The sequence below is a fragment of the Notolabrus celidotus genome, chromosome 11 (genome assembly GCF_009762535.1).
Source record: "Notolabrus celidotus isolate fNotCel1 chromosome 11, fNotCel1.pri, whole genome shotgun sequence".
Classification (NCBI taxonomy): domain Eukaryota; kingdom Metazoa; phylum Chordata; class Actinopteri; order Labriformes; family Labridae; genus Notolabrus; species Notolabrus celidotus.
The window spans coordinates 20,077,436-20,099,612 of NC_048282.1; the positions used below are offsets into that span (position 1 = coordinate 20,077,436).

The 22,177-nt window shown below is 37.2% G+C and overlaps 1 protein-coding gene and 1 long non-coding RNA gene across 2 annotated transcripts in view; one reads left to right on the top strand and one right to left on the bottom strand.

The window, feature by feature from the left end:
- Window positions 1-1,005: 1,005 nt before the first annotated feature.
- On the bottom strand, window positions 1,006-12,753 carry LOC117822144 (putative helicase mov-10-B.1). The gene is made up of 22 exons (XM_034696809.1): window positions 12,587-12,753; window positions 9,936-10,145; window positions 9,381-9,474; window positions 9,032-9,179; window positions 7,116-7,338; window positions 6,882-6,971; window positions 6,457-6,607; window positions 6,204-6,358; window positions 5,568-5,729; window positions 5,334-5,443; window positions 5,030-5,238; window positions 4,626-4,729; window positions 4,244-4,341; window positions 4,062-4,160; window positions 3,327-3,432; window positions 3,087-3,204; window positions 2,817-3,008; window positions 1,892-1,960; window positions 1,674-1,799; window positions 1,435-1,523; window positions 1,240-1,341; window positions 1,006-1,112 (listed from the first exon to the last, which is right to left on the bottom strand). Exons 2-22 carry the CDS (start codon window positions 10,130-10,132, stop codon window positions 1,103-1,105), a joined length of 2,652 nt encoding a protein of 883 aa, XP_034552700.1. The 5' UTR covers window positions 10,133-10,145; window positions 12,587-12,753; the 3' UTR covers window positions 1,006-1,102.
- Window positions 12,754-18,376: 5,623 nt separating this feature from the next.
- Window positions 18,377-22,177, top strand: part of LOC117822020 — a 64,931-nt gene continuing 61,130 nt past the window's right edge. Inside the window, exon 1 of the long non-coding RNA XR_004633109.1 lies at window positions 18,377-18,578. This is a non-coding gene — a long non-coding RNA (uncharacterized LOC117822020). The remainder of the gene's footprint in view (window positions 18,579-22,177) is intronic.

Below are 22,177 nucleotides of genomic sequence, written 5' to 3' on the forward strand. Positions count from 1 at the left end.
TTGAAGCAGCTGCCATCATGAAAGCTTGTTAAATTGCCCAAGTCAGACATTTTATCCTAAGGAATCAAAAATTTTGACTTAGGACAAAAATAAAATGGCCTTAGTCACCCTCTTGACATAGGCCATTGTCCTATAGGGCATAAAGAGCATAATCCTTTTAACTAAGGATTAAGGCGATTTTACCAGAGGTGGCCAGAATCATGAAGAGATGATTTAGGCCAAAAACTCATTTTCAAAAAATGACATAGGCCATTATTTTAATAGGGTAACAATTTGTATAAATTCAAAACTCTCAACAAACATTTTTATTTTTGGCCAATGAGGGTTTTCTTTTTTTATTACTTTATTCATGTACATTCTGCTGTAAGCACAAAGACGTGGGGGGTGGGGGTTAAAGCGAAATTAAATGCTCTTTATGACATCCCCGCGACACATTTTTCACCTTTGTCTTGTTTGTTGTCGTTGTTATCTGTCTGTTTTGTTTACTATGACGTGTGTTGCTGCCTCTCTTGGCCAGGTCACCCTTGTTAAAGAGGTCTCAATCTCAATGGGTCTTTTGTCTGGTTAAATAAAGGTTAAATAAATAAAATAAATTAGATATTTGTTCACCTGCCTTTTCGCTTGTTGAAAAATTGTTCTGGAATTTTGTATAATTGTGGAAGCCCCAAAAGTATTTCCAGAAACAAAACTTGACTGAAAGTTGTTCCTATTGGTTTTACAACATTGGTTGCAGATACCCTTTTGTATGTCTAGGCAAGATTCATAAGCCCACTGCAGCACATCTTTCTAGTTTAAACAGGAAGCTGGGGCTGAATTTAAAAAAGAAAAAGAAAGAAATGGGTGGAGCTAAGTCAGCCGTTTGACCAAACAAACATAAAACTTTTTATTGCTCTGCTGAAATCCTAGTTACCTTATCATGTCACTCTACAAGTCTGTATGGAAATGCTGCATGCAGTTCGGCCTTGTCTATGTTCTTGGGAAAAAAAAAAAGAAGATATTTAGCTGTACGCTTCATAGTCATGAGTTCTTTATTATCACCTCTGGTGTTTCTTGTGTGAGTCAAAGATGACTGTTGCTGGTGTTAGCTCTGTCCATCCTCTGACTACTCCTCACTATGGGGCACAGAGCAAAAGTGGAAATTAAACCTTGTCAGTTTTTAAGTTTCCAAGATAGTTTCAGATCATAGAGACAGACACACACTAAGCTGTGCATGTGAGTATGTGTGATTGAGTGTTTTACCTGGTACTTGGTGAGTCTTGGTCAGACGGTGTTACTTTCTCTTCTGCATCAGACAGTGTGATGCCTCTGTAACCCCCTTCTTTGTGGCAGTAATGGATGAATCTATTAAAAAAAAAGAAAGAGGTTAGTGTTTTAGGAATTTAAGGTGTTGACTATGTGTTTGTGTAAATCTTGTGATTTAATGGAGAGCCTTACTTGTTCCATATCGTAACAGTTCTCAAAGCTCTTGGGTCTCCAATGACAATCAGTAAGGCTCGTGCTCGGGTCATGGCCACGTTGAATCTCTGAGGAGATAGTTTCAGTTAGTATGCATGTCTTTTTTAGCTTTGAAAAGCATTGTGGACCCTCAATATTATGTTAATCTCTGTGGCCATCTTGCACAAATGCTGTATACAGTTTTTTGAGTAGTTGTGAGTTTATGTAGTGACTTTTACCTTTTCGTTTTTGACAAAGCCTAAAGTGAATCTCTGGTCTTCTTCAGTCATTTTGAGATTGCTGCGCACTGTAGACACAAGAATCACTTGGGACTCTTTACCCTGAAACGCCTCCACTGTTCCAACCTATCAACAAAAAAATAAAGTTTGATTTTTTTCATGTTTTTTTTTCTTTCTTTTTTTCATGGCAAAAACACAATAATTTTGTATCCCCATACCAATATGTTATCCAACTTTTGCTTCTTGAGTTCTTGGTCTGTCTTAAGTGCTTCCTGTATTTTCTCCACCTGCAAAAGTAAAACGTTCATCAGTTAGTATTACTTTTTGGGTGCATGGATATTTACTTAGAAGAGACAAAAAACTGAGCTTCATGATAAAAGCTCTGGGAGGAATAAATGAAAATACACAACAGGACAATGTCTTCTTAGTCTTTCCTGCTTCCACCTGCACTGACTTGAAAGTGGGTTGAAATCATGAAGATAGGAACACATTTTCTAGACTTTTTGAAAATATTACTCATTCCAGTCCTGGTTTTACAGATATGTTTTCATACTTGCATACCATAGACTGAATAAATAATGGATGTAGTATCCATGACATCACCTATTTGTTTCTTAAGCGCTGTTTTGAAGCCAATTGTCTGAGCTCAACCTAACTTCTGTCGAGCTAGTGTGAGGTAAAGAGGCTTTGAGCCTCCTATCCAAAAGCTACAGTGTTCCTGCCTGTCAGTCAAGTCAGTCATGTCCCTTAATGGGCAAAACTCATAATCTTAATATCTTCTAAACTGTTAAGTTATAAAAAAAATTCAACCCCCATAAATTGTGTATCAATAGAGAAACTAGCTTTTCAGACTGAACCGAAGTTTTTTTAACCAGGCTGTAAACATGTTTATTATTGCTGCAAAGAAAGAGTGGACGCTCGATGAACTGTCGTGTATAACACTTGTGCATGGGCTTTATATTTGGAGACTGGAGGTTGCCACTTGTTGCAGACAAACAGAAAAAAAAACTTGTGGGTAAATCTGCTGGATTTTCTTTGTCCTGGATCTTGTTTTGCCTCTTTTGGAACAAATGGCTCCAAATCTGACCTACAGTGCCACAAACATGTCTATTTATCTATCCATAGGCTATTGTTGATACATACTTGTTGTCTGTATGGGGCAATGATTCCAATTTCATTTTCACCAACTTTGTCCACACCCTTTTTGCGAAGATGGGCAAGAAGGGCTTTCAGGTATTCCTTCAAGACCTCCACCTCTGCCATGTTGTAAACAGAAGTACAGTTGGCGTCACGTTCATCAGTGCCGGCCACTCCATGGAAGATCAGAGGGAAACCCTGTGACACAGAAAAATGATCAGAGTGGGGCAGAGAAGAAGAGAGCGTTGCATTTGCATGTCTGTGTATTTGCACTACCTTCTTGGGGAGGAGCTCCCATTCGCAGTATGAGCTGCATTCATCTTTAGCAGCATACGGCTGAAGTTCTCCTTTATAGAACAGCTCATTGGGGACTTTTAGGATTGCAGCATGGGACCTGAGAGAGAGTGAGGAGGAAAAGGAAAATGTGTTAAATTAGGAGACGGCATGGGCAGGTAGACAATGGTATCCCACAGCACTTGAAATTTAAGAAGATATAGCAACACATCAGGGCATCACCTGTAGTTCCTCAGTAACTTGGTGACAAAGCGGCTGTTGAACCCTGTAGTACTGTGTGCCTTGTACAGCTCAATGTCCCTCATCAGACGCTCCAACAGGGACACACCTGCACAAAGTAAATTGGAAAATCTTGACTTGATACAGACAATAACAGACCGAACTAAAAGCAGCAGTAATCAACATTCACATTCGAATGGAGAAAACCTTCTGCTTCTCCCTCTACTGCCTTGTTTCAATCCGCTAAGCCTCTCCCACTAATAAACACACCAAACATACATATGCAAACTGTTGTCACGCAAACTGTCTGTTCCAATTAGCTAGTTAGACTCAGAGGACAGACACAGACAGCCGATCAATACATCCCTAACAAGTTACAAAGAATGAACTGGTGAGTGGTGCACTGACAAGGCTCTCTCAGCACCACCACTCACAGGAGAGGGGGAGAGAGAGAGAAACCAAAAGTCATGTTGAAGCCTGATGAAACAATTTCTGTAGTCACAGTGATTGGCTAGTAATGTGGAAGCTAATCCTAATTGGTTGTTTGTGTCAGACTGGATTAATTATTTAAGAAATTGATAAAAAAAAGAGGCGTGTGCTCACAGACATACACTTTAATTAAAGGAGCATTTCAATTTAGCTCTGACAGACTTTTAGATAACAGCACTCCTTAGTAGTGTTAACCAGTGTTAACCCATGTTTGTATTCATACGTAATAAAGCTACACTCAAAGCTTACCTAAGCCATATTCATCGGCAATCCTTGATGTGATGATAGGGCCTAATTGTTTAGGGTCTCCGGCCAGCACTACCTGGCATTTCTTTTTGTCAAATAAGCCTGAGGAGCAAAGACAGAAATATCAAGGGAACACCTTCCATAGTATGACAAACACTAGGTTTGAACCTGCTTGTTTTTGCCACCTGCTAAAGGGATGAGACACTCTGTTTCAGTCGCCTGGCCTGCCTCATCCACAAAGATATACGAGTAAAAACCTGGAGGAATCGCTCCTGTCACTAGCCTTCAGCGAGAGAGTGAGACAGAAAAAAAATCTGAGTATTAAAGAAGTGAATATTTCACAGTGTGTTTATTTTGAATATGAACAGACTTCAAAAAAAAATATTGCTGTTCAATTCTACTAAGCATGGAAATTACAGTTTAATAATACAAAAAAAAAGTACACTGTACATAATGTTCACTAATTATAACACTGCCTTCATGACAAAGACTGGGAAATGTCAAATAATCAATATGACATGAAGAAATAACAACATAAAAAATAATTCAAATAGTTATCTACAATACCTTGCCGCAGTCTGCAGAGTGGTGACCATTATCTTATACGTCATCAGATATTTTTTTGAGGGAATTATACATGGTACGTTGTCTTTGTTCAGGTTGGAGTAAAACTACAGAAAGCCATAAAGCATGTATGTCAGCAAATACATATACACCATATAGAGATGTACAGCTACAAGAATGAAGTTTGAAAGCAATTAAGTGGATTACAACAAAGTAAGGATACAGAGAAGAGATGAAAGACCTTGTCTTAGTGCAGCAAAGCAACAGGACTCTTCATACTTATATATAGTGTATCAGTATATCTCTATTTCTGTTACACTACTTTAACTATCTTTGTTAGAAATTAAACCATGTGTAATTAACTTATGTCCAGTCTCATTAAAACAAAAACAAACAAAAAAACAGACCTTTCTTGTGGAGGTTTTGTCAGCCTTATAACTAAGGGCATACAAGCGATAAATCTTGCACTCTCCTTCCTCTCCCTCAAATATCTTCTCACATATCTTCTCACAGAGATGATCAGTTGCACTGTTGCTGGGAGCGCAAACCAGGATTTTGCAAGAGGCCTTGGTCATCACTATCTGCTTAATGGCTTCCACTAAAGTCACTGTTTTGCCTGACCAGGACATTTAAGAATAGATTATGCTTGATGTAAATACAGTAAATATTACCCATGAGAGAGCATTAACACACATGTATGATGCAGAGTACCTGTGCCAGGTGGACCAAAAACAAGGTAAGGGGCTGGTTTTGCAGATGTAGCTAAGATGTGTTGAACTGCGCTGCACTGCTCTGGGTTGCTGCCCTCGTTTTGTACCAGCCTACTCACAGAGACACGGGTGCCGAGGAGAGATTATTGAGCTAAGTCACTGTGAGGAGAGTCAGTGTTGACAAGCAAGTGTGTTGATATTGTTGTGATGTATTTTTGTAATGTGGTGGTCTTACCTGTGCAGCAGTGTATGATGGGCAGAAAATTTGCCTGTAGGGAACAGCAGCTCTCGCAGCTTAAACGTGGTCACCAGTGATGCTGCTCGGTGCTGGACACGCAGTGGTATACGGTTGATGATGAACTGTACGCGATATTTGAAGTCCTCAAGGTTTGCTGGCCTGCAGTCAAATTCACAAGAAGACATTTGTGTTCTATGGACTTAAATGTAAAAATGTCACAGATTCCGTTGTTGAGCAATTTTCAAGGGAAAAAAAAGCAAACCTGTAAAAGCTAAGAAATCTATCTCCATAATTACCAAACAATGATGCAATCCCTGGGACAGAAATAATCTATTTAATGTATTTCATATTGCTAAAAATGCAACTCCATTGTGGCTGTGCTCAAAATGTCCCTCTGTATTATTACAAACTGGTCATACAGATTTGACATTCTTAGCCCTATTACTTTTTTTTGGGGGGGGGGGGTTGTATTTGATTGAATTCTGTTCCAATACCAAGAAAGGTATGCAGATATATTTTACTCAAATAGAAAAAATAGACATAACAACAAACAAATGTTTCCTAAGTCTTATTGTAATTCTTAATTTGTATGTGTCTGACTTTTTCCTTTTATATACAAGTGTGCTGGCTTACCTTTCCATAAGAAAAAGGAAGACCTGCTCTTCTTTCACATATTGGACCCAGCCTTTGTAACATATTGTAAAAAATACTCCTGGCTGCCTAAAAAGAGTCACCAGTACGTTGCACCCAGACAGTTCCATTGATGAGCTCTTGGAGAGATCAGGGATCTGAAAACACAAGATGTTACTCCATAGTTGGCAATGTTATTCTGAGCGGTTCCAGGCAGCGCAACAACATTTACAGTACAGTATGTTGGATGCATTACCTGAAGGCCAAAAAGGTCTCTGTGTTCAAACAAGGTCGCAGACTTCTGTGTGTATTTGTTGACTACAGACTGCTCCTGGAGCTCTTCAAGATGCAGTAACACCTGAAACCTACTGAAGTAGTTCCCCCAGTTCAGACCTGTCTCAAGGGTCCTAGATATGAAAAATGTGATTACTTTACAGGCGTAGCAAGCATGTGAAAATGATGTTATTAAGCATCTATCAGATTGACATTGCTGTATTAGCTATACAATTAGAGATGACACTAAAAGTCCATAAGAACTTCCCTGAAAACAGACTCACTTAACTGTATAACTACATTTACTAATCAAAATTAAAACTAGCCAACAATATTCCACAGTGCTTAACACACAGCTTTTATAGTTTTATTGACACAAATGTATTCACACATTGGAGAGATACAAACCTTTCAGCAATTGTTAAGTCTCCTATATTTTGAGGCATCCCATACTTCTTCAAAGACCTCACGATCTTAAGCAATATTGTACAAGAAATTCTGAAAAGGACAAATAAAAAACACACAAAGAGTAGTACAATTTAGGATGTGACACAGGTTTCTTAATAAGCCAGCATAGTAAACACATTTATCTTAATAAGTATTACTTAAGATTGAATATTACTTCAAATTAACTCATAGTACCTTTCATCTCCCGGATCCTCAGTCTGTTGTTCACACACTGGCTCCCTGTCTGTTGTTGGTTGAGGCTCTTCAGTAACAGATGTCAAATATGTGATTTCCAAGAGGCGCATAATCTCAAACATTTCTGACGAGGGCTGCTGTGTTTCAAACTTAAAAACCAGCAACTGTTCGTAGAAACCTGCATGGCTGGAGGAGAAATGGACTCTGATTTGAAAAGACTCTCCTAGAAAAGAATGTGAGAAAAATGAAGAATAAAATAAGGTACATTTGCAGTGATGCTACTTTTCATTATATCGAAAAGATGGAGGCAGCATGTCATTTGTTTGATTATTTTTTTTTGTCTGAGTGGTTGAATTCAGAATTTTCTTTTCAAACAAGTCATTGTGTTGTTACAGTAACTTGTTCTGAGCCTAACCTAACACTTAATTTATGATATATGGCTGTTGTTCTAATTCTGGTAAATTTATATTGATGCGTACTGCTGAATTGTTGATCAATATGTATTGTCCTGATTAAATAAACTGTATAAACCAAACTAAAGCTGAAAACAATCTTTAATTAAGCTGTATGGAAAAAATTACTTCACCATGACCTGTCGGCATCTATTTTCTCTCTAGTGGCGACAGCTCAAAGTTTTTGTCACGCACTCTATGACAGACATTGACTTTTCATGGTGTTCTGTACTGTGCTTGGAAGGTAAGTCTGTTTTTTTTGGGGGGGGGGGGGGGGGGGGTTTAATCTCTTTATTGGGGTTTTTTTCTTTTCCCACATACAAATTGCAAAAGTCTGAGACATTATTATCCATGCCTCAAACTAACATACAAAAAAACTAAATAATGCATAAATGAAAACCAAAGGATATACAAACACAAGTAAAATAAAATAGAATACCAAAACAATAACAAAATCATTAGATTTAAATAGTAATAATACACAACAATACAACTTGGAGGATGTCAAGCGCCCTAGATTTAGCTTGAAGTTATTATTTTTTCGTGGGGTTGTTTTTGTTATAGTGGTGCATAAACGGCTGCCATATGGAGTAAAACATATTTATCTTTCCTCTCAGGCTAAGTTTTATTTTCTCTAACTGCATATGCTTCATTACAGCATTCATTAGAGCTAGATAAATTGGTGTTTTCTTTTGTTTCCACTTCAGCAGAATTATTCTTCTTGCTAACAGCGTCACAAAGCGTATCACATTCTTCTGGTTGTTTGATAAAGAGAAGTCCATAGCATCTGTCCCAACGGTAAGTCTGACCTTTTTAATCCAAATAGTCAAGGCAAGAGAAATGTATGCACATTCCCCACACATACTGACTGTGTTCTTTCTCCTTGTGAATCTACAATTAATAATTAATAATAATAGAATAATAAATAAAATGTATAATCCAAAATATCTTTGGAGTGGTCTTCTGGGGAAGCAGCATCTCTGCTGCTGACAGGAAGAAGCTGAACAGACTGGTGAAGAAGGCCAGCTCTGTCCTGGGCTGCCCACTGGACCCTGTGGAGGTGGTGGCTGACAGGAGGATGATAGCAAAGCTATCTTCTCTGATGGACAACACATCACACCCCCTCCAGGAGACCATAACAACACTTCTTCACCCGCGGTGTCTCATGGAGAGATGCCGCAGGTCTTTTCTTCCTGCAGTGGTCAGACTCTATAACCAATAATTTATATATATATATATGTTGTAAGATATGCTTATTTTTTACCTCTTTTATTTTAATTTTAATTTTAATTGCTAATAACTTTTTAATAATTGTTACTTTATAGTCTCCTGTTTGCTTGATATTTTTTGCACTGTCTACTTTGTTACTATGACACTTGAATTTCCCCGTTGTGGGACGAGTAAAGGACTCTCTTACCTTATCTTATCTTAATACTGATGTACTGTACATGTGATTCTTCATACCTGGTCCAAGAGTGTGTTTCTGGACGGAGTTGAAATTGTTTCCATGACCGTCTTTGATGGTGAAAATGTTCTTGACCAAGTCAGAAGCCTGGAGTCTGAAATCAACAGCTATGGCACCGTTATTCTTCACTGTTATTGGCACCACTTTCTGTTGAGTAGGAATAATGTTACATAATAAAAAGTATTGTCACTGGAGCCATAACAAAACACATATGTACATTTGAATTGACAAATGACGAGAAATCAATGATGGCTGACAAAGATAAAATCAATCCACACTACTTCTACTTTGACTCAATTAAATAATGCGTAATGATTGTATCATAACTTTCACAATTCAATATCTGACCTTTTTTTCATGTGAAGTGAGGGAGATCATCTCTTCTTCTGATGCAGGCTCTGAGGTTACGATGACATCATGTCTATTAGAAGTCCGTTTTGCCCTGTGTTGTTGGACGCCAAGTCATATGAAAAAGGACGTTAGAAAGGTTGGTTACACGGGTTTGATGGACTTTCAGAGTTACTTCTTTATACATTATTTTGAAAAATCACAGGTTGTGTGGAGTTGTGTTAATGGACTTTCTAAGAATTTGAACCACCAAAAAGTTGGAAAACTCTAAGAAAAAAACAAAACAATTTTTGCTTCAACACAAACAGTAAAGCTACCTTCAGAAATAAATTATGTTTTACATTGACAAACTACTGCCCTACTGTTATTTTTAAGATTTCAATTTTTAAGATTTATTTACTTGGCACTGCAGAAATTGCAGAACAGCAATATTAAGGGCAGTAATTAGTTAATTTTCTGACCATACTGTGCGAAATCGATCTTAAATATAGAATGCCATGAATATGGTAACTTTGAATATGAGCAAGTATAACCTTGAATTTTTTTCTACTTTACCTCCTGTATTGCTGAAAGAGTCGTGCCATCTTTCTACGGGCTAAAACATTTAGCTGTGCTCGATGAGCCATCTGTTCTTCAACATCAGATGCATTGTGTGCTCCTCTAGGAGAACCAGATGGTTTTGTTTTTTTAGCCTTGACACGCCGTGGACCAACTGTAATCCAGGGCTGCTCCTGCTGCTCGGGTGAACTCATGGTTCCGACGTTACTGGAACCAAACAGAACCACAAAGGATGATTAGCTCACTCCTTACAATCAAGGGACAACCTGTGGAAAGGATCAGTTGTCTTAAATATTTAGGCACCTACATTGACAGCTACCTTAAATTCACAGACAACACAAATTATGTTTTTAAAATAGCAATGCAGATGCTACACCTGCTCAGGAAGCTAAATGACTTTGGTGTCAGTCAAAAAATCCTTGAAATGGTGTACAAAGATCTGGTAGAAAGTATTTCATTTTTTAATATGATCACATGGTACAGGCACTTTGATGTCAAATGTAAAGGTAAATTGACTAGAGTGGTTAATACAGCCAGCAAGATTATAGGGCAACCACAAGTTCCACTCAGTGATAAGTATGCCCAGATCAGTAGGAAGAAGGCCCTGAACATCACAGGTGACTCGTCCCATCCCGTCCCATCCTTTGCACTACCATTTTGAACTGCTCCCATCAGGTCGGCGTTTTAGACTGCCACGAGCCACAAAGAATGTTTACAAGACCTCTTTTGTTCCAAGAGCAATTCAATTATTAAATTTGTAGATTGCAAAATCCAACCTAACTTTTTCATCTTAGTAAGCTCTTAAAATAACAAACTGTAGCATCCCCCCTTTACAGGGGCTTTCCTAATTTGAATGACCTTAATTGTAGGATGTATATGTATGTATGTACATGTGTCTATGTGCATGGGTATGTATGTGTATAGTATATATACATGTGTATCTTTATGTATGTGTATTTTATATTTTATGTCGGCTCCTTTAAGGAATTCTGCTGGAAACCTCATGTGCTCTCTCTGTTTTTGTCTACAAATGTTGTATTGTCTGTGTGAAGACGAAGACAATTTTCCACATTGTGGACAAATAAAATTCTAATCTAAAAAAAAAAAAAATCTAATCTGATCCCAAGTTAGCAAAATACCTGAGACCCTGAGTCCTCTTTGCTAAAAATTGGCCCACAAAACTCTAATCTGGACTTCTAACCCAAGGGAAGCTGAAAAGAAACGCTCCTGCTTAATGATTAACTAAAAAAATATTACTGGAGGCAAAAAACAGTCATTTTGTTGTCACTTATTACAACACGGTAAAACAAACCTAATTCACATACTAGTTTCACATACTCTGCCTCAGTCTACACAAATTGATCAATTTAATTAACAAATAAAGGTAACACTTTACAATAATGAAAAAGTTGTATTCACAAAGTAATGCTTAATTCATGTTGAAGTAATGCATGACTCATGATGAATTTCTGAAAGAATTAATTTTAATTCCTGTTGTTTACCATGAACAAATTATCCTGTCACTATGACTTCATGTAATGACATGCTGTTAAATACATCATTAGTTAAAAACTCCTCATAGCCCCTTTAAGGTATGGTAATTAACAGTTACTCCATACATCAGTTCATATATGAACAAATTTGCTGGACATACAAGGTTGTTTTTAGGATAATTGCATATGAACAGCCTCTCAGGCGGAATTTTGAAACGTCATATTTCTGAGAACAAACTGAATGGTGTGTGTTTATATATACATACATATATATGTATACATTATATATATATAGTATATAAATACAGTATATAAACACACACACACACACACACACACACACACACACACACACACACACACACACACACACACACACACAAACACACACATATAGTTGATAAAGCCAATTACAGAGGAGGAACTGACAGAAACCATACAAAAGACTAAAAACGAGAAATGCCCAGGTATTGATGGCTTTACAAATTAATTTTATAAAGAATTTGTAAAGCCATATATATCTGTTCATATGCAACTATCCTAATAAAAAACCTTTTATGTCCAACAAATTTGGTCATATCTGAACTGATGTATGAAGTAACTGTTAATTACCATACCTTAACTAATGATGCATTAAACACCATGCCATTATATGAAGTCATAGTGAGAGGATCATTAGCTCATGGTAAACAACAGGAATTAATCATGAGTGATGCATTACTTCAACATGAATTAAGCATTACTTTACTAAGAAAACTGTTCCATTATTGTAAAGTGTTACCCAAATACATATGGATATAGTGCATGTCGTTGTACTAAACATAGTGTGTACATGGATATATTTTAAGCATAGACATGAACTCTAATTATTTAAAAAAAGACATGAAGACATCACTGTGCACTGTGTGCAGGTACTTCATCAACTGGAGGGTTGATAGCTAGTTGTTGGAGGAACAGTTCACCGCTAGTTGGCAATGAAAGACACAAATAAAGAAGCTACATTTGAACAAGCGACATGACACAGCTTGGTGTAAGGATGACTGCCTAAATGCAGCGATGCATTCAGACCGGTTTAAACCTTCTAAAATTGATTGAACTAAAGAGACGGTGGTGAAACGCTTATTGATCATATATCAGACGTGCACAGTGACTTACCTCTTGGGCAGACGACAGGTGAGCTAGCTGCATGCTAAACTAACTTTACTGAAGTTTGGATTTGAAGGTGAACAGATTGTCTCGTTGTGTCCAAGCAACAGTAATGTTTGTGTATATTTTAATCACAAGTGATGTTTTGAATGAGTGTGTTCGTATCACCTGCAGACTTTCTCACTGATCTTCCGGCTGTGTAAAATACATGATTGTGATTGGTCAAAAACCCCTTTGATAAAAAAAGAAGTTAGTATTTTGAATGTGTCTTAGAAACAATTGTTCAGGGTACATTTGAGATTGGTTTGGTAGGGAGATAAATCCAAGAATAGTCTTAATACATAAACACTTTTGAGCAAATCTAAGAGTTCATATTATATTTTATATAGTTTTAGTTTTAGTTTATTTATTATTCATTGTGTCCTGCACCATAAAGGTGCCCAGCCCACATGGACTTACAAGACACTACAAAAACAAAACAAAATAGGAGCAACAACATAAGAAGAAAAAGAAAAAAGAAGAGAGCAGTTACAATACTGCACATGTCCAGCAATGACTTAAAGTAATTCAAAAGCATAGTGGTACACTTCAGACATTTGACAGTGACAACAACTAAATCATACATAGAGTGTGCTCCTACGATGCTGAACAGCATTTAACACAAACTGAGCAAACTGAAACACTTTGTGTGTAAACAGGAACTGAAGTCTATCTTCATCAGACATGGAAAACAAATCAGGACAGTTTTCTGATATTTTGTTGAAAAGGAGGCACCTGAGATCATGATATGAAGGACAGTAGAATATAAAATGCATTTCATTTTCAACTTCCTCCAGATCACACAAGGAACACTTTCTCTCCTCCTCTGGAACAGAGTGGAAGCGACCTGTTTCTAATGCCAGAGGAAGGATACCACATCTCAGCTGAGCACAGACAGACCTCTGAGCTCTGGTTAGCTTAAGAGTGACATAAAGCTCTGGCTGATACATTTGTTTGAACAGACAATATGTTCTTAGTTTTGGCTTACACAGTAATTCTTCTAACCATTTGTGTTTGTAAGTGTCAAATAGTTTTGTTTTAATCTGACTCACACTACAAGTTAACTTGATTCTATAAATATATTGGAGACCTACCTTATCAAATATTTTCGCAAGCTCTGAGGTCCAGGTGTAGCTGTTAGAATAATCCCAGTAGAAGATTTGTTTAGTTAGCCGGTTGTCTGGCATATTAATAAATCTATTCCACAGTCTCACCATGACGCCCATACGCCGTGTGTCACAAGGTTACCATCCCATGTTACTATACAATGCAAGTTTGGGGGCATTTTTATGCACACCCAGAAAATAACACATAGCTCTGTTCTGAACTGCTTCACACTTGGATTGCTTAAAATAACCCCAGACTCCTGCACAGTAATCTGAAATCAGACAAACACATGATTTTTATATACAGTATATATATTGTGAGTTAAATGTGTGTTGGAGTAATCCCAGAATGAGACTGCAGGCAGCTCTTAAAGCTGCTGTTGGTGGGAATGGTGTAAAAAACTTTACTTTTTTTCTGCTGGGTTTGGAGAAAAGGTCATAATACCCATCAGTACTCATCTGTAAGTGAAGTAATTTGAGATTATGGGGAATCCTCTGTGTTTTCCAATGCCTTTGTATCAAGCAATTTTATTATTCACCTCGTTCCCGTTATGACAAACCAATCAGAGCTACTCCGGGACCCTCTGTCACCCTGATTGGCTGGGAAGCCACTTTTTCCTCATAGAACCATAGGCATTTTAAAAATATGCAGGCGTCCGTGTTTGAGCATAGGAACTGTCTATTCATTATTTTGTATGTGTGCACACACAAATCTTCTGACACATACAAAATCATGCATATTTTTAAAATGCATGCATACTCGTCTGTAGCTGTGCATAAATAAAACATTTGTAAACTCTTATTTGAATCAAATCATATACACAATGTGTTGTGTATTTTCTCTGTGAGAATACAATTTATGAAGTTACAACTAAACAAAATTACAAATACGGATTGCATCTTTGCAATTTGCGTTTCCTTCATTGTTGTTTTGATTGCATCAATCAATCAATCAATCAATCAAGCTTTATTTACATAGCACCTTTCATACAAACAAAATGCAACCCAAAGTGCTTTACAGCGATTGAAAAACAAGAAAGAAGCAGAAATTAAACAATTGCAAGACATATTAGGGGAAAATAATAATAATAATAATAATAATAATAATAATAATAATAATAATAATAATAAAAATAAAAATAATAGTTTTTTTTTTTTAAATAATAAGAATAACATCAAATAAAATAGAGACTAATGCACACCAAAAAATTAAATATGTGTAATTAAAATAAGTTAAAGCATAAAAATTAAGAATCAAAATACTTAAAATACATAGATTTCAAAAAGGGTAAGGATAAGAGTTGAAAAATATATACTATGGCTAAAAATATCAATAAAACTGAGTAGATAAATAAAAATTAAGTAAATGAATTAATGAATAAAAACATAAAAATAGAATAAGATAACAGTTAAAATTACTTAAAATCAATATTATTAAAAAGTAGGTAATAAAATTGTTAAACCCTACATAAAAGCTAATCTGAATAAATACGTTTTTAGTTTATGTTTAAAAGTCTCGATATCTCTATCAGCATGGCGGCAGAATGGACGGGAATGGACGTAACCTTACCCCATATTTAAACGCTTTTTTAAAAAAAGTTCCTCAAGATTTCAGTGCTATCAACATGAAATCTGCTCAAACTGTGACATCGCCATTGGTGAATTTCCTTTAAAGAGCATGGATAATTTAAAAAAAAAAGAAAAAAACACAGCTTTGTTGTCTGGCAACAGTGAAGGAGGCTTCAAGAATTATGTGTTCTCAAATAGGGTGCTGGGTGCTGAAATGAAGCTTCACTATCTGAAACGTTTCAAACAGAGGCTGAAATGAGGGGTTTCAAAGGCACCCAGCTTGAGATAAGAGATGTAAATAATGTGAAGCTATACAAAGCCTTTAAAGGAACAATATAAAGCCTGTAAATAGGCATAACAACACGTCTTTAAACAATTGGCAGCCTAATGTGTTTGTAGCTCTGCATGGTCTTTCAGTTCAAGCTAAAAGCAATGTATCTTTAAAACGTAATAAGCCCCCTGTCTTGTCTCATGAAGTCATAAGACATAAGAAAACTAATTTTGTTATTGGTCCTAATGGGAGAAAGAGCTGTGATGCTTGTACTGTCTGACCAGTGCTTCAGTGGGTTACCTTGTCATGCTTAGGCCACAAGGGGGCATTGCAGATCAGTTTTTGCTCTTTCGGTATAGCAGACACTATCAGCTGACCAATAATAATATTTCTGATAAAGTTTGGACTATGGCTTATCAAGTTGTTTATTATAGTATTTGAAAAGTTATAGTCTAAGTGATTATATAAAAAACACAGAACCCCAGCATATAAGTGCCAGAAAATCATGTTACATTGGTTTTATGCGAAGTCATTTAACAGTGAGTGGAGGGGTGATTTAATGATGGGAGGTTTATTACAGTGACAGTTGTGATTACATTTTTACTTTTAATAATAGATTATTGTAGGTTTTTGTAAGATTCAAGGTTTCTTTTATCATCAAGTTGATACAAGTCTGTATAAAGCTGTAAGACTGGTAATATTTTTTATAGACTAGCACTAAGAAAAATTTACTGTTCTGGACATCAGAGTGCCTCGATAGTAAGAGTATATTGAAATATAAGTTATTTTGGAGCAAATTTGGGTTTGATGAGTTTTTATGTTGGTTGTCTACATTAAGGAGGCGTCTGTGTCTGTGTCTGAGCATAGGAACTGTCTATTCATGATTTTGAAGCAGCCAAATGAAGAATAGGGGAACAAGGGTTCCACTTTGTTTGACACGAAATCTTCAGAGCAACCAGAGGTGTTTGTTTATGAGGATCTCTGTTTGTGTGTGTGTTTCTGTCAGCCTCCTATCTGTCTGCCTGTCCATGTTTGTGTTTGAAGCCAGACCACATATGGCTCACCCATTCACATTGCCTGACTCTACAATCTGTCACAAGTCCTGCTGCGTCGACAGTGACTCAGTGATCATCTCGCTGTCCTGTCGGCTATGACCCCACATTAGCCACAATCACACCCAGACAGGACAGCAGAACTTGTGTGTTTCAACTTGTGTGTGTGTTAAAGACATGAATACCCTTGATAGTAATGTGCATATGCTCAACTGTTTATCAGACGACACTTCGATTGTGTGTGTGTACATTTAGTGTGTTTGTGTGAGTGTGTGTCAATGACCCAGAGAGACAACATGGCAGAGAAATTACTTAAATGGCCACAGCTGCATTGCCATAGCAACAGGGTGTTTTAATGGAGGGACATTATGGGCTGGAGAACAGGGTAATGACCGTTCTGGCCGTCGGAATGCCTTGATCTTATCAACATAGCGAGAGGGGATGCTCCCACTTTCTGATGGTCTAATAGCCCCCTGCTCTGATAGAGAGGCAGCCTGGGCCACTGAGGTCAGCCGGAAACACACGACCGCCACCCCAAGACTCTCACACATACACACACAATCATGCTCACTGAACATTACCAGCTCATCTTTTTTTTGATGAGAATTTTAGGCCATCTTTGACGGTAGACAATTAGGGCCAATGAAAAAAAAATTAAATTAAGGTCCAATATATTTTTTTATGTTTTTGTTCTGAGAAAAGTCAGAATTCTGAGGAAAAAGTCAGAATTCTGAGATTAAAGTCAGAATTCTGAGAAAAAATAAGAATTTTAAGAAAAAAGTCAGAATGCTGAGAAAAAAGTCAGAATTTTGAGATTAAAGTCAGAATGCTGAGAAAAAAGTCAGAAATTTGAGATTATAGTCAGAATTTTGAGAAAAGGTCAGAATGCTGAGATTAAAGTCAGAATTTTGAGAAAAAGTCAGAATGCTGAGATTAAAGTCAGAATGCTGAGAAAAAAGTCAAAATTCTGAGAAAAAAGCCAAAATTCCGACTTTTTTCTCAGACTAATAATAAAATACAATGGACCTTAATTTTTTTTTTAGTGGCCCTAATCCTTTTCCCTAATCTTTGGATCACAGACAAAGAAACAAGGAAAGAGCAGTGGAGTGATATGAGTCTGTTGGGCCTCCTTACATGCTTTTGTACTTGCATGTGCTCCAGCTTGTGTAAAACAACATTGTAGAGTGTATGGAGGAATCCTTTATATCTGTTTAAACGCTACAACAGTCTTTTTCTAATCTGCTTGTTTGAAATTTGTGATGAATCTACATTTTTTAGACCAATTTAAAGCAGGCCTTATCCACACCTATTTGTCCATGTTAAGGGTTGAGTTATTTCTCAACATGACTTGTGCATGTTAGTGGTAGAGATGTGTGTGGATGTATGTGTTTGTGTATGTGTGTGTACGTCTGTCCTTATCACTCAGTGAGTGAGTGAGTGAGTGAGTGGAGGTTGGCTATCTGTCCCTCTCAGACACCCAATTCGTCTCTGTCGCTGTGCAGCTGCCTGCACACACAAACACTCACACAAACACACACATATACCCACAGTAATGTCCCTTTTTTTAACACTGGTATGGAAAAAGCATTGCGTTATGTTGTATTTGATTTTTGAAGAACAAATAATGACAGACAAAGGTGTTTAGTTTGAGAGAGACTTTGTTGTAATCAGATTGAGAACTATATTAAAGTTGCATTGATCAAACTCCCTTCTTGTATATCCTGACAGCCAGACAGACTCTGCTCAGTGTGAGAGCTGTGCCTGTTGTGAAGTGTCCCCTCCTTGAGTTTGAAGAAGTGGACTTATCTCCTACCATACCTCCCAGCATCTCACGCTTTCTTGGATCCAGAAGCACTGAGAGTGACACTCATTCTGCCGTCCTCACACCAGGCTCAATCCCACACTCAGACCTGCTGATCCTCACATCTTCCATACAGTTGGTAGAGTGCTGCCTGATACTCAAGGTAATGATCATGTGTCTGGGGACTAGACAGTTGATAGTGATCGTGATGATGTTGAGAAGAGTATCGTAAATCCATGCTTGCTGCTACAGCAATCATACTATACACATTTAACCCTCCTGTTATGTTGTGGGTAAAATTTAGCCTTTTTAAAGTCTATTTTAGGCAATATATGCCCTCCAAACCAGCTAAATGCAGCATAAAAATCTGGGCAGCATGTGACAGAAGAGGTGTCGTGTTAATTTATCAACATCACTTCATAAAAAAATTCAAAATGTAAAATAAAATAATCAAAAATGTATGTCATGTAAAACTATTGTATTTATATTTAGGGCTTTCCAATGTACATTAAAAAAAATGTATCATGTATTTTAATGAGAAACGAGTGAGTTATCCTCATTGAACCATGATCTGTGAGAATTAAAGAACAGAAATGGACTAAATATTGATTTAAATGGTTAGCAATGGAGTTAAAAATTTGATTAAAAAAAATGTTTTGGGTGAATTTTTGGGGTTCTGACAATTTTGGATAATATTTGACCCAGGAACATTATTGCTGTTCCAGAGAAACGAACATAACAGGAGGGTTAAAGATCCCTTCCAGTCATTTTTTAGATATATTATTTGGGCTGAAGAGCTTGTTATAAGTGCATATGCTGGAGGCTTAATGTATGAACACCATACTTGTGTCATTGCATGTTAGCTGACGATTTGCTACTTATCTGTGATATCAGTCTTTGACAATTTTAAGTGGAAGTGTAACTGAGGAAGGACAGCTTGTTATATCAGACTGTATGCACCTGCACAACAGAACCATTGCAGGTTAAAGCTTTAGTAGAGTAAAATAACTACATACAACTGGGTATAACAAGTTATTATTAACTGATGACTACATTTTTAAAATATTTTGCTAAGTGAAGTCTAAAGCTATGTTCACACTGCAGGCAAAAATGGCCCAAATCGGATTTTTTCAAATCAGATCAGATTCAAATCCATGTTGAGTTTGCTAACATAAACTTGCATCCTATAGTGGTCACACCAGAGAGAGTCCAGCTTTAACTGCAACCCCCCCAAAAAAGTGAATTGTGCAAATTCTAGGTATATTTTTCTGTTCTGTTAATGAATTAAACTTCTCCTTTCTGAAATTTGTTCTGTCAAAGTTGCAAAGTTGGGATTTAATCCCCTGAAACATGTTGCGCATGTTTGAGCATCTTGCGACGGAACACTGCTCCTCAAATCATTTACACATAAATTCACAATGTCAAAATCCTCCATATACACCGCCCCTCTTTTCCCAGGGCTCCTCCTCCACCGTGAAAACTTCCAAAATTCTCACTTCTGGCTGACCATGGTGCGTGCGATCAGCTCTTTCATGATCTCGTTGGTGCCTCCGTAGATGGGCTCAATGCGGGTGTCCACAAAGGTCCTTGTCGGATTCTTGACGATCATGACTGTAAGAGCAACAAAATAAGGACAGAGATACAGTGCATGAAGTAAGGATTCTACTCCAGAGTATACCACTGCATATATGTAGTACATTTAGCCAACAAAAACAATTCATTTCAGCAGGGAGGAGGTGCAAACCTAAATATTGAAAGCGAGCGCCATCCAGTGCAGCATACAAAGTGCGTCAGAGCCTGTTTAGTGATTTGATTTGATTCCTATCTGTTTTTGTTTGAGGTCAAAAAGGCAAGATGCAATTTTCATGTCTTTGTGTTTGTTCCATGGGCAAGGACCTCAGGGAAGGCCTCTCCCAGCTTTACTTTTTCATCCCATATGTTCAACCGAACATAGGTTTATCTGGCATTGTATATTGTTGTGAACGAGACACATGTTTGTTGATTTGTTCATCAGAGTAGGGCTTTTGAATAAACTTTTCTTCTTCTACCCTAACTCTCCCTCTTTGATTCTAGACTATAGGATGAGGGAGTGCTTGCATCAGCTGGTTGTTGACATGCAGGGTGGCCATATAGTCAGATTCTCAGTGCGAGTCATCACACAAACCCCCGCTCAATGTCACTTTCCCCTTACAGTGTGTAACTTTATCAGATTACATGTTCCTGTTGCTGTTGTTGTTGTATGCGGCTTGGCTCTCTGTGCGATAAACAGCTGTTGGTGTGCGCTTTAGTGTTTGATAAACACATTAGACCGCTGTTTACTCTTCCCTAAACTATCCCAGTTCAAACACTTGAAAGAGACAGAGCTGAAAGCCAATAATGGAGATGTGAGCAAAGTTACCGTGAATTGAGGGAACACAATCATGCTGTCTACAGAATGAATGTGAACACATTTGTGCTTAATGATGATCATCTTAGTGGTTGAGTACAGTATATATGAAGTAATTTAAGCAGTTGGCCTGTTGGTAAATTAACATAGGTTTTTCCCTGCACATGTGTTTTCATGGGACCATGGAAAATATCCAGAGGTGTCAAAAGTATTCACATTCATTACTCAAGTAGAAGTATAAATACTAGGGTTTAAAAAGACTTCTGTAGAAGTTGAAGTATCAACTCAAGCTTTTTACTCAAGTAAAAGTGTAAAAGTACTGGTTTCAAAACTACTTAAAAGTATAAAAGTTAAATGTTTAATGTAAGGGGAAAAAAATGCCATTAAGGACAAAAGCTTAGGCTGTGCCACAGGGGCCTATGGTGCACTCCCCCCCCCCCCCCCAAAAAAAAATGTCTAAAAGCCATAATGACTATAATGTTACATTAACATGTTAATGTATCATGTTTATACTTCTCATCCAACCACAATCAAATTCACTCTTTCAGGATGGCGCGATTTATCGGGATAGGTTTTCTGTTTTTTTGAATGATGACAAGCCAAAATGAAATAAGAGTAATTAAGCTATTTTTAAAATATAAGGAGTAGAAAGTACAGATAATTGCGTGAAAATGTAAGGAGTAGACGTAAAAAGTCAACGGAAAAATAACTACTCCAGTAAAGTATAGATACCCAAAATTTCTACTTAAGTAAGGTAACGATACCTCTGAACATATCAGAGTGGAATATGCTTCCCAGCCTCTTCTTGTGTACCTGGTGTGGATAGGGGATTGCATGTACAGTGTGCATATGTCTGAATATCTGTTTTGTGTTACATATATGATGTACACCTAGTAAAGAACAGTTGTTGCTGCTGCCAGCCCCTACTCTCTGCAGGAGGAGGAGGAGCAGATTCCTAGTCTGAGGTGTTCAAAACACTGTGAGTAAGTGGTTTAAGTAACTTGAGGATATTGTCACGGCATGATGTTGCAAAACAGAGTGTGGTGTGTCACTGAATTTGTAGCTTACAGTTAGTACAGTTTTAATATCACCTGTTCCGTTGGCATTGTGACACTGATATGATGAGACTGATTAGTTTTTGTCTGTAATTCAGGAGATGGTTGTAAGTAAGTAAGTAAGTAAGTAAGTAAGTACATTTTATTTAGTATAGCACCTTTCATAGAATAAAATCACAAAGTGCTTCACAGGAAAAATATTCAAATGAAATCATAAAACATTAAAAGAAACAGACAATAGCACAATTGAGTGAGTCGAAGGCCTGTTTAAATAAATGTGTCTTGAAGAGTTTTTTAAAAGTGACAACAGAGACAGCTAAG

Bases quoted from the DNA above. Each gene is read 5' to 3' on its own strand.
- LOC117822144 (XM_034696809.1), bottom strand. From the start codon at position 10,132: ATGAGTTCACCCGAGCAGCAGGAGCAGCCCTGGATTACAGTTGGTCCA. The intron at 9,180-9,380 runs GTCAGATATTGA...CCTACTCAACAG, and splicing joins TCACTTCACATGAAAAAAAG to AAAGTGGTGCCAATAACAGT. The intron at 4,161-4,243 runs GTGGCAAAAACA...TTTGCTCCTCAG, and splicing joins GTGTCTCATCCCTTTAGCAG to GCTTATTTGACAAAAAGAAA.